Source organism: Phyllobates terribilis, unplaced genomic scaffold (assembly GCF_046119375.1).
Source record: "Phyllobates terribilis strain yellow unplaced genomic scaffold, ASM4611937v1 Scaffold_11__3_contigs__length_659146591, whole genome shotgun sequence".
Lineage (NCBI taxonomy): Eukaryota > Metazoa > Chordata > Amphibia > Anura > Dendrobatidae > Phyllobates > Phyllobates terribilis.
The window spans coordinates 327,778,881-327,792,213 of record NW_027362771.1 but is presented as its reverse complement, the minus strand read 5'-3'; the positions used below and the strand labels follow the sequence as shown (position 1 = coordinate 327,792,213).

General features: G+C 45.1%; 1 protein-coding gene across 1 annotated transcript in view; it reads left to right on the top strand.

Annotated features, from left to right (window-relative positions):
- Positions 1-13,333, top strand: part of CHRNB4 (cholinergic receptor nicotinic beta 4 subunit) — a 100,412-nt gene that overhangs the window by 47,952 nt on the left and 39,127 nt on the right. The window contains exon 2 of the mRNA XM_073652652.1: positions 31-176. Coding sequence (XP_073508753.1) covers positions 31-176 — 146 coding nt within the window. The remainder of the gene's footprint in view (positions 1-30; positions 177-13,333) is intronic.

The window sequence follows — 13,333 nt, the reverse complement described above, 5'->3', positions numbered from 1 at the left end:
ATACCTGTGTTTTGTCTTTCCATTATTTAGATAGCAAAGCAGCTGACTCAGAAGAGAGATTAATGGACACTTTATTAAAGAAAGACAGATATAATAAACTCATCCGTCCAGCTTACAATAATACACAGCTGGTCTCTATCCAGCTCCAGTTGTCACTGGCTCAACTCATCAGTGTGGTAAGAATTTATTCCATATCTACAAATACATCAAAAATACTTCCATTTTTAAATGTATTTATGTATTTCTTTCTTTTTTTTCATTACTTCTGAATTATTATTTCCATGTGGTTATATATTTCGCCAACCTATACTACAGCACTATACAAACATTGTCATCTTTTACATAAATCCCCGATCCCAATCTCCGTGATGCAAACACATACTGACACATGGGTGAATTCCATAGGAAACCATTTCACTTATCAGCATGGGGAGAATGTATCAAGCCTTTTGCACCTGTTTTTAGTGTAAAAAAGTCACAAAATCTTGTTGCACCCCAAAACTTGTGATTTTTTTCTATTTTACGCAGCTCTTGAAACTTTTAAAAAGTGCGAGAGAAAGTGAGTTTTGTTGACTAAGCAAATAAGGTTTAGGCCAAATTTATGACTTTTTTTAAAAAAAAGTTGCAATTCTCTTAGTGGTGTAATGCAGCGACTTGCTGGCATTACGGTAATGGTCCAGGATGTGTTTTACCTGACCATGTACCTTCCCCCTCAGGTGACTGGTCACATGTCACAGGTCCTGCGCGCACAGAATGTCTGTCTGATCACATGACTGTGACATCAGCAAGGTCCTGTCAGTGTGTGTGTGTGTGCACGGGATGGATATATAAACCCTGCTTGATGGGAGACAGGTGTGTTCTGAGAGAGGCATGAGGCCTGTTCCCCATGTGTGTGGGACACCGTTCGTGTGAGGCCTAGTGAAGCCTGGCAGCCTGAAAGGTTGAGACTGGATCCTGTGAGTGGATGCTAGTGGCCTTGGAAGGCAGAGGCTTGCTGAAGATTCCTGAAAGGCACAGGCTGGATGTGAGTGAAAACATACCAGTAGCCTTCGTAGGTACGAGGGCTGGAGACCCCCACCTGGGAAGCCTAAAAGTGAAAGTGGTGGCAAATTAAACCTGGAACCGTTAAGACCCTGCAAAAGGTAAAAGCGGTACGTTATATGGACATTGTGATATATGGACATTGTTATAGTTTGCTGAAGCCAAGTGTTATAGTTTACCTGGAGCCAAGTGGGCATAGCTGCCACTGGAAAGGCTCGTGGACATTGTGTGTGTGAACTGCGGTTTATGACAATAATAAACTGCTGAGTTGAGAAAATACCGGAAGGACATTGCACGTGTGCTTAATTTACACTGTGCAGCGAGTATCCCCCAGTATGATGACTAGCGCTGCCTTACAGTGGGTATAGGGGGAAAGTGGAAAAACTCTAGATATCTTTGATATCTAGAAAAATCCCAGATGAAGCTGCTCTACAGCAACGATACGAGTGGGGCCTGCCTCCACTGACATCCTAAGTATTTTGGCTCATGGATCCTATATTATGACCTCATCTATTTTTGACTTGGTATATGGGTTAGCTATATAAAGCTATTTATATTTGTGTCTTGCATTTATATACAGTATACATATATTTGTATTTCCATAATTATAAATGCCATAGAATTTGCAACTCATTGCACTATATAACATTTGCATATTGTCTTTTTTGTGCACACTGCAATTTATTGGTCATTCTTTATTTCCTTTTTTTGAACATCATTGGTTTGTATCTTTTTATTTGGTGCATAATTTATTTATTTATGCCTTCTCTTGATTATTTATTATTCTCTTGATATATGGTTTGCTTATTTTGAGATTCTTTTGGATTTGGTCGTTTTGTGGATTGTAGTGCGGCGGTGTTCACACTGTGCGGTAATGAGGCAGTGACCCAAGGAAAGTCTAACTTAAACGGCTTTATTTGCCAAAAACTCACAACTCAAATGCAAAAACTGTCCTCCGGATCGCAGCCGGGATATCTACACAGTCTGTGTAAACCTGTTGCCGTGGGAGACGGTCGTGCCGTGTCACTTAGGGTGCATCAGATATGTTGCCTTCACAGGCCTGTGTTCCGCTTCACGCAAGCTTGCAGATCTTCCTGCTCTGCTGCTAGCAATCCCAACACTGACACACCCGAACCTTTGCTGCAGGTTTTCAAAAGGAATCTGTGGCCATGAGCCACTTGTAAGCACCGGACTGGAGGGAGTGGACCGCCCCACTGCCATCCTGTAGTCCACTCCAAGAATAAAAGCCCATGTCGGGTTTTCTTAAATCCAACTTACCCAAATTGCATGACCAAGTTCAAACTTTACTTTTATTCCGCACTGCAACCACAGCTGTGCCTGTGATAGCAATGCACTACAGCGGATTCAATATGCCTCTATGCACATCCTAGGAGACACATACTGTCCCTCGCATATGATCCCTCTCACTGCTTCACAGGATACAGTTATTTAATATTCATTATCTGCTATGTATTGTTTTATCCATATTCATTTCCAAGGTGTGTCACTGGATTCATGTATATTTGTTATCACAGGCATTATTTTAGCCTTCATATGTCGGTGCTCCAGGCTAATCTTGGTTTTAATTAGTTTTAAAACATTTTGTGTGTATATATCAGTACAAATAAAATTCTTATATTTTTATACAGGTGTGCATATCACTTTTGTAATGCTCCTTTTTTCCCCTTTTCGCTAAAGTATGTAAGGTATGTTCATTGTGTGCCGTTTCCAGCACTGCTCCGGTCCTCCCTTACATCATGTGACCACATTTGTGACTAGCCAGCTCACACAGCGTTTCTATGAGATTCAGAACAAGGCTCTCACAGGCTTCCATTAAGTCTGCATTCACATATCCATGTGCCGTCCAACTTTTTTTATTGGACTGCACACGGACCCTTAGGGGTGAATGGATCTAGTAACACATCCGTGAAATACACAAATTCGTATCTGATAACCGTGAGACTCAGAGCATGTCCTATTCTAATCTATGTTTGCAAATTAGACTCAGCCATACAAGTCAATGGGGATCCGTGAAATACGGATGCAAATTGGATGACTTCTGATTTGCTTTTGTGTCTCATGGATCTGTTGCTTAGTGATGAATTTGAATAAAAACATGACCTTCTAAGGATATTTTTATTGGCTCGGAAGCGAGCACACCTCTTTAGGAGGCGAGAAAAAGGAAGCAGCCGGGATGACATAGTTCTGCTTCCCTCAGATAGTAACACTCATACAATGCAGCCTAATAAAAGGAGTAATGGTTGTCTATGGGAGCTAGCGAGAAAGAGCTGATGTCGGATAATGCAGGAGAGGACCAGTGCGGTGCAGGAAATGGCAGAAGACCATGACCAGCTAACAGATGGGGAAAATAAACAAACCCCACTCCACAGTGGTACTTTAATTTATGCTTTATTATCGTGCAGAATCCTACCAGCTTCCTATTACCTACAGAAGTTTAAAGCAGCCAGGTATGCATAACTTGGAAAAGCAATATAAAATAACAAATTCCCTTTTCGTCTTAAGGTTCTATAAACAATAGATGAAAGACAGCTGAATCCATGGATTTTTGCATGATAAACTGGGGCCACTCTTACTCTGCAAGGACAGATTATGATGCAGGAGATAAAATTTGGGTAGATTTTCTTTTTTTTCTTTTCATGTGTATGGGAAAGTCAGGAGAGATAACTGTTGGCCGACTAATCTAAGGCAGTTAACCATTCCCCCATTCCCTTTCACTTTTGAGAGACAAGGTTGATTAAATCTATTCCTTAAGAAACGAGAATATGATCTGGTATCAGCAACCAACTCTTTTTTGTATGTCACAAATGTGGAAGACAGACGTTCACATTATTTATAGATTTTTTATATACAGTGGGGAAAATAAGTATTTGATACAATGACGATTTTGCAAGGTTTCCCACCTACAAAGAATGGAGAGGTCTGTAATTTTTATCGTAGATACACTTCAACTGTGAGAGACAGAATCTAAAAATAAAATCAGAAAATCAAGTTGTATGATTTTTAAATAAATAAATTGCATTTTATTGCATGAAATATGTATTTGATCCCCTACCAACCAGCAAGAATTCTGACTCTCATATACCTGTTAGTTTTTCTTTAAGAAGCCCTCCTACTTTGCACTCATTACCTGTATTAATTGCACCTGTTTGAACTCGTGACCTGTGTAAAAGACACCTGTCCACACGCTCAATCAATCACATGCCAACCTTTCCACCATGGCCAAGACCAAAAAGCTGTCTAAGGACACCAGGGACAAAATTGTTGACCTGCACAAGGCTGGAATGGGCTACAGGACAATAGGCAAGCAGCTTGTTGAGAAGGCAACAACTGTTGGCATAATTATTAGAAAATGGAAGAAACACAAGATGACTGTCAATCTTCCTCGGTCTGCAGCTCCATGCAAGATCTCGCCTCGTGGAGTAATGATGATTCTGAGAAAGGTCATGAATCAGCCCAGAACTACATGGGAGGACCTAGTTAATGACCTGAAGAGACCTGGGACCACAGTCTCAAACATTACCATTAGAAACACACTACACATCATGAATTAAAATCCTGCTGGGCACGCAAGATCCCCCTGCTCATGCCAACACATGTCCAGGCCTGTTTGAAGGTCGCTAATGACTATTTGGATTATCCAGAGGAGGCATGGGAGAAGTTCATGTGGTCAGATGAGACTACAATAGACCTTTTTGGTATCAACTCCACTCGCCGTGTTTGGAGGAAGAAGGATGAGTACAACCCCAAGTGCACCGTCCCAACCATGAAGCATGGTGGGGGAAACATCATACTTTGGGGGTGTTTTTCTGCAAAGGGGATAGGACGACTGCACCCTATTGAAGGGAGGATGGATGGGGTCATGTATCGCTAGATTTTTACCAACAACCTCTTTCCCTCAGTAAGAGCATTGAAGATGGGTCATGGCTGGATCTTCCCGCATGACAATGACCTGAAACACACAGCCAGGGCAACTAAGGAGTGGCTCCGTAAGAAGCATTTCAAGGTCATGGCGTGGCCTAGCCAGTCTCCAGACCTGAAGCCAATAGAAAATCTTTGGGGGGAACTGAAATTCAATGTTGCACAGTGACAGCCCTGAAACCTGACATATCTGGAGAAGAGCTGTATGGAGGAATTGGCCAAAATCCCTGCTGCAGTGTGTGAGAACCTGGACAAGAACTACAGGAAACGTCTGACCTCTGTAATTGCAAACAAAGTTTTCTATAGCAAATATTAAATTCTGTTTTTCTATTGTATCAAATACTTATTTCACGCAGTAAAATGCAAATTAATTATGTAAAAATCATACAATGTGATTTTCTGGATTTTTTTTTTAAGATTCTGTTTTTCACAGTTGAAGTGTACATATGATAAAAATTACAGCCCTCTCCATTCTTTGTAGGTGGGAAAACCTGCAAAATTGGCAAAGTATGAAATACTTATTTTCCCCACTGTAAATATTTTTTAGGTTAAACAAGGAATCTTGAGAATTGTAGTTAAGTGACTATCTTCCCCTCCTTCTTACCTTTCAATATAAATCTGTATACCCTGCAATCTATTATTATGAGAAAAACAAAATATTGGATTTTTACCACAATTGTGACATTTCGATTGTACACCCTCAGATACACTCCCTGACCAGTTCTTAGTTAATATGACCCTAGATATGTTGTATGACTGAATGAATGTTGTCTGGACAGGGTATAATCAAATTACGAGCATCCTTGATTATGTTAGCCTCCAGTACATATTCCACTCAGTGAGAGATTGCATCTGTTTGCTGTCATGTTTTGTGTTCTGTTCTTTCCTATCCAGATGTCCATGCTTGTTTTATTCTTGCCTCAGTCACTGATAAGTATCTTATTGGTGACAGCATGCAACATGAACTCAGAGTTCCCTGTGTTTCAAAGCCCTGAAGGACGTCTGCCAAGAAACATCCTATGACACTTGTTTCTACAATGATCTGACACCTCAGTAGGGCAGGTTAACCCCTTCCCGACCCGTGTCACACCGTTTGTGACATGGAAAACAGTTTGTTCCCGACCCATGTCACAGCGTCTGTGACATGGAGGGAAAGAGCCCCTGCAGCGCCTGCGAGCGGGGTCGCTCAGGTGTCACAGTTGCTACTGCAACTGGACATCCTGAAGTCGACCCCCCGGGGGGTGGATTAACCCCCCCGTGCCTGAGACCCCTCCGCTTGGCTGTTTCATTTTCACTTTTAATGAAACTGCCAATCGGTATGAATTAAATATTTCACCAATGAAAATTGGTGTAATATTTAAATCTGGGCATGGCCTGATGCTTACAGCATCAGCCATTGGCTGGGGGGAGTGTCACCTCTGTCCCCCCCTCCCCCCAGATCTGATTGGGGGGCTAGCGTCACATGGATACTAGCCCCAATCAGATGTGGAGGGAGTTTTTAATGATGGCCGCAACTGCCCGTCCATGGATCGGGTGCCGGCCGTTGTGGACCCTCTGCTGCTGCCTCCTGTGGACCCTCTGCTGCTGCCCCCCCCCCGTGGACCCTCTGCAGCTGCCCCCCCGTGGATCGCTTCTGCCGCCGCTGATCGCCTGCTGCCGCCGCTGATCTGCATCAGGTAGTATTGCCCCCGCTCCCCCCCGACCCCCCCTCCACTCCACCCTGCCCCCCCCTCCACCCCCTCCACTTTCATACCTGCACCCCGACCTCCGCTCCCTCTGCTCCCTCTCCCACGTCTTCATCCACCGGCTGCTGCTCTCCTTCTGACAGCCGGTGGACTGTGATCACAGCAGCAGCAGGCTCAGTGTAAATGCCCTGCTCCTGTGATCAAACCCACCATCCCCCAGTCCCAGTGATATCACCCCCACCTCCCAATAATCACCCCTCCCCCCAGTGTTCACCCCCCCTGTCCCCAGTGTTCACCCCCCCCTGTCCCCAGTGTTCACCCCCCCTGTCCCCAATGTTCACCCCCACCTGTCTCCAGTGTTCTCTCCCCATCCCCAGTGTGCACCCCCCATCCCAGTGATCATCCCCCCCCCGCAAACCCAGTGATCACCCCCCTGCTGCTGGCTCCTGCTCCCCTTTCTGCCCCAGTAATCACCCCCCTTGCTGCTGCCGGCTCCTGCCCCAGTGATCACCCCCCTTGCTGCTGCCGGCTCCTGCCCCAGTGATCACCCCCCTTGCTGCTGCCGGCTCCTGCCCCAGTGATCACCCCCCTTGCTGCAGCTGCTGGCTCCTCCATCTCTTCAGCCCCCCCCCTACACCTGACAGCCCCGTACGCCTGACAGCCCCGTACACCTGACAGCCCCGTACGCCTGACAGCCCCCTACGCCTGACAGCCCCCACACGTGACTGTAGAAGGTTACACCAAGCACACACACACACGTACACTCACACTATAATAAAGTTTCGATTTTTTTTTTTTTTTTTACACACGCACATAGCACACAAAATGTCCCGCCCGTCCCACTCATCCCAGTCTAGGGCATACTCAGCTTAGGAGGCTATGTCAGGTTGGTGTGTGTGTTGTAGTGTGTGTGTGTGTGTGGTGTATACACTACAATATACCACACCGCACACCAACCTGACATACACTACACAATGGTGTCCACTAACAAATTGGAACCATGTTGCGTTTGGAGAGTCCCTGTGTGCCCAAACATTGGAGCTCCCCAACAAGTGACCCCATTTTGGAAACTAGACCCCCCAAGGCACCTATCTAGATGCATAGTGAGCACTTGAAACCCCCAGGTGCTTCACAAATTGATTCATAAAAATGAAAAAGTGGAAAAAAAAACACTTTTTTATTTTTACGGATTAATTTGTGAAGGACCTCGGGGTTCCAAGTGCTCACTATGCATCTAGATAGGTGCCTTGGGGGGTCTAGTTTCCAAAATGGGGTCACTTGTGGGGGAGCTCCAATGTTTGGCCACACAGCGGCTCTCCAAACGCAACATGGTGTCTTCTAACAATTTGAGCCGACAATTTGTTAGCGGACACCATGTTGCTTTTGGAGAGCCGCTGTGTGCCCAAACATTGGAGCTCCCCCACAAGTAACCCCATTTTGGAAACTAGACCCCCCAAGGCACCTATCTAGATGCATAGTGAGCACTTGGAACCCCCAGGTGCTTCACAAATTGATTCATAAAAATGAAAAAGTGGAAAAAAAAACACTTTTTTATTTTTACGGATTAATTTTTGAAGGACCTGGGGGTTCCAAGTGCTCACTATGCATCTAGATAGGTGCCTTGGGGGGTCTAGTTTCCAAAATGGGGTCACTTGTGGGGGAGCTCCAATGTTTGGCCACACAGTGGCTCTCCAAACGCGACATGGTGTCCGCTAACAAATTGAATGGAAAATCGGCTCAAATTGTTAGCGGACACCATGTTGCGTTTGGAGAGCCCCTAATGTGCCTAAACAGTGGAGCTCCCCCACAAGTGACCGCATTTTGGAAACTAGACCCCCCAAGGCACCTATCTAGATGCACAGTGAGCACTTGGAACCCCCAGGTGCTTCACAAAATGATCTGTGAAAACAAAAAAGTACTTTTTTTTTCAAAAAAATTTTCTTTTAGCCTAAATTTTTTAATTTTCACATGGGTAACAGGATAAAATGCATCCTAAAATGTATTAGTCAATTTCTCCTGAGTACACTGATACCTCATATGTGGTCATAAACCACTGTTTGGGCACATGGCAGGGCTCAGAAGAGAAGGAGCGCAATTTGACTTTTGGAGCTAATTTTCCATTCAAAAAGTAAAATGGCGCTCCTTCCCTGCTGAGCCCTGCCGTGTGCCCAAACAGTGGTTTATGACCACATATGAGGTATCAGTGTACTAAGGAGAAATTGACCAACAAATTTTAGGATGCATTTTATCCTGTTACCCATGTGAAAATTAAAAAATTTAGGCTAAAAGAAAATTTTTGTTAGAAAAATAAAAATGTTCATTTTTTTCTTCCATGTGGCTTTAGTTCCTGTGATGCACCTGAAGGGTTAATAATCTTCTTGAATGTAGTTTTGAGTAGCTTGAGGGGTGCAGTTTTTGGAATGGTTTCACTTTTGTGTGTTTTCTGTCATAAAGACCCCTCAAAGGGACTTCAAATGTGATGTGGTCACTAAAAAAATGGTTTTGTAAATTTTGCTGGAAAAAAGATAAATTGCTGATGAACTTTGAACCCTTCAAACTTCCTACCAACATTTTTTTTTTTTTCCAAAATTGTGCTGTTGTAAAGTAGACATGTGGGAAATGTTATTTATTAACTATTTTATGTCACATCACTCTCTGGTTTAGTAGAAAAAAAATTCAAAATTTGAAAATTGCAAAATTTTCAAATTTTTTCCCATATTTTTGATTTTTTCACAAATAAACGCAAATATTATCGACCTAAATTTAATACTAACATGAAGCCCAATATGTCACGAAAAAACAATCTCAGAATCGCTAGGATCCGTTGAAGTGTTCCAGAGTTTTTACTTCGTAAAGGGACACTGGTCAGAATTTACAAAAATGCCAAGGTCTTTAGGGTCAAAATAGGCTGGGTCCTGAAGGGGTTAAAGGGGGAACACAACTTTGTGATGGCTTATGTCATTCTGATTTGCTAATAGTCTTCTCACTAAGCCAATATTGATTTTACAACTCTTGTTTTTTTCCCAGCAGTCCCATAGAAAATGAATAGAGCGGAGGTATGTATACTTCACCTCCGCTCCATTCAGATGGGGCTGTAGGACCCCCCCCCCCCAATCAGTAAGTTATCCCTTGACTTATGGATAGTGGATGAAAGCCAATTAATGGTCTGAGGTCTAGCAGGAATAGGTCGTATTCTCAGCTGTCAGAAAGCCCATGAGAAGACTAGCTATTTCTCACCTTTTCTGACTTCCACATTGCCACTTTACAAAATATCACAAAAAACTCACATATTAGGCACCCAATTAAAAATTTTAGGGGAGAAAAAAATCTATGGTAAAATGCTCAATGGGGTAAAGTGAAATGTCCCCTAGTTTTCCTGGATGTTTACTAGTGATATGCTTTAAGTTGTTTCAAATGATGTATAAACCTTTGTATGGATTTCCCAGATGGACAAACACTATTGTAACATTTTGGGTTTTATTGAATCAGCAGATTTTTTTTTGTACCCTGCACTGTTTTATTGGTATTTTCCCCTTTTTTTCCTTGATGTGATGACAATTTGATGCCATAAATTTCACTTTCTTATAGTTTTAATTGGTATTCTTAGTCTTTGGTTAGGTTTACAAGACCAATTCATCCAAATACGAGAAAAACAAACCCGATTTTCCTGATTAGAGATGAGTGAATTTGTTCGGGAAACGATCGCAAATGTTAAATTCGGCACAAATATGGCACACTCTGATTTGTGTTTGGGCCCACCGAGCTTTTGCGCAAAAATCTGCAAAAGTCGGCCCCGAACATGAACATCCCTGGTTTCCCGCTCTGTCATCTACGTGACAGCGTGGGAATCAGGGGCTGTGACTGGTGGTAAGTTCACTACCGCTGGTCACTGCGCTGCGGGATCATGCTGCCAGCTGTTAGCATGATTCCTGCAGCTGTGAAAGTCACCCGCGGTAAAAAGCTTACTGCGGGTAACAGGCACCGCTGATGGGAGAAGTAAAATCTTATCAGCTACACTTGCGCAAAGTGAAAGTAAAAAAAACAAAGTTTAAATAAATTAATAATTATTTAAATAAAAATAATAATCATTCTCACCTACCACTTACCTTGACACCAATGTTCTCCTCCCCTGTAAAAAATAAAACATATACTCACCTTACAGCTAATCCCCGATTAATAAACCAACCTCATCCTCACCTGTCCGCTGTAGTCCATATACCGAGTATCCCACGACCATCTCAGTGATAGTATGGCCACATCCGGAGATGTGACCATCCTATCCGGCAGCCGGTGATACACTGACAGGAGGCTCCCGCAGTGTATCGCGAGAAGCTGCTGGCTGAGGTTCCTGGAGTTCAAACAGCTGAAGATCAGCTGAGCGCAGGGCCGGCTCCAGGTTTTTATGGGCCCCGGGCGAAAGAGTCTCAGTGGGCCCCTTTAACACATACCACGATTCATGATGCAGAGATACGGCGGAGAAATATATATATATATATATATATATATATATATATATATATATATATATATATATAGTACAATGCAAAGATTTCACTTCTTACATTACATGAGTGATATCTATTGTAAATTCCACAATAGCTCAGAAACCAGTGAATTGCTCCACACAGAATACTGGCCCCCATATAAGGCTCCATACGGAATACTGGCCCCTATATAACGCTTCATACGGAATACTGGCCCCCATATAAGGCCCCATACGGAATACTGGCCCCCATATAAGGCCCCATAAGGAATACTGGCCCCCAAATAAGGCTCCATGCGGAATACTGGCCCCCATATAAGGCTCCATACGGAATACTGGCCCCCGTATAAGGCTCCATAAGGAATACTGGCCCCCGTATAAGGCTCCATACGGAATACTGGCCCCCATATAAGGCTCCATACGGAATACTGGCCCCTATATAACGCTTCATACGGAATACTGGCCCCCATATAAGGCCCCATACGGAATACTGGCCCCCAAATAAGGCTCCATGCGGAATACTGGCCCCCATATAAGGCTCCATACGGAATACTGGCCCCCGTATAAGGCTCCATACGGAATACTGGCCCCCGTATAAGGCTCCATACGGAATACTGGCCCCCATATAAGGCTCCATACGGAATACTGGCCCCCATATAAGGCTCCATACGGAATACTGGCCCCCATATAAGGCTCCATACGGAATACTGGCCCCCATATAAGGCTCCATACGGAATACTGGCCCCCATATAAGGCTCCATACGGAATACTGGCCCCCATATAAGGCTCCATACGGAATACTGGCCCCCATATAAGGCTCCATACGGAATACTGGCCTCCATATAAGGCTCCATATGGAATACTGGCCTCCATATAAGGCTCCATATGGAATACTGGCCCCCATATAAGGCTCCATACAGAATACTGGCCCCCATATAACGCTCCATACAGGATACTGGTCCCCTTATAAAGCTCCATACAGGATACTGGCCCCCATATAACGCTCCATACAGGATACTGGTCCCCTTATAAAACTCCATACAGGATACTGGCCCCCATATAACTCTCCATACAGGATACTGGTCCCCTTATAACGCTCCATACAGGATACCGGTCCCCTTATAATGCTCCATACAGGATACTGGCCCCCATATAATGCTGCATGCAGGCTGTTACCCCCCACATAATGCCCATACAGGCTGTCCCCCCCCTTATAATGCTCCATGCAGGCTGTTACCCCCCACATAATGCCCCATACAGGCCCCCCCCCTTTTAATGCTCCATGCAGGCTGTTACCCCCCACATAATGCCCCATACAGGCTGCCCCCCCCTTATAATGCTCCATGCAGGCTGTTCCCCCCCACAAAATGCACTATGCAGGCTGCCCCCCCCCTTTATAATGCCCCATGCAGGCTGTTCCCCCACCTTATAATGCCCCATGCAGGATGTCACCCCTCCTCTTTATAATGCCCCATACAGGATGTCCCCCCCTCTCTTTATAATGCCCCATGCAGGATGCCCCCCCCTCTCTTTATAATGCCCCATGCAGGATGCCCCCCCTCTCTTTATAATGCCCCATGCAGGATGCCCCCCCTCTCTTTATAATGCCCCATGCAGGATGCCCCCCCTCTTTATAATGCTCCATGGAGGATGCCACCCCCCCTCTTCTCTTTATACTGCCCCATGCCTCCATACATAAAAAAAAAAAAATCAAATACTCACCTCCCCTCTCCTCACCTGCTGCCTGCTGCCCGCTGCTCGGGTCCGAGCTCCAGCGTTGTCGGCATCTTCCCGCTCAGCGCTCCCTGCGACGGCTCAGGGGAGGGCGCGGTGGAAAGACGTCACCGCGCCCTCTGACCTGAGATGTCACAGGGAGCGCAGAGCAGGAAGACAGCTGATCTGCGGAGGCACGGGGAGAGGTAAGTATCCGGCTGCCGGGGCCCTGAGCAAGCGGCGGGCGCTGACACCGCTCTCCTCCACCCATAGCCCAGCGGGGTGCGCGACCGCCAGTGGGCCCCTCTGCCTGCTCAGGGCCCCGGCATTTGCCCGGGTGCGCCGGGTGCTGACGCCGGCCCTGGCTGAGCGCTCCGCTGATCTCACTTACGGCATTAGTGCTGTGTGGGAATTTTCCCAAGCAGCACTATTGTGGTGAGATCACTGGAGCTCTCAGCTGATCATCAGCTGT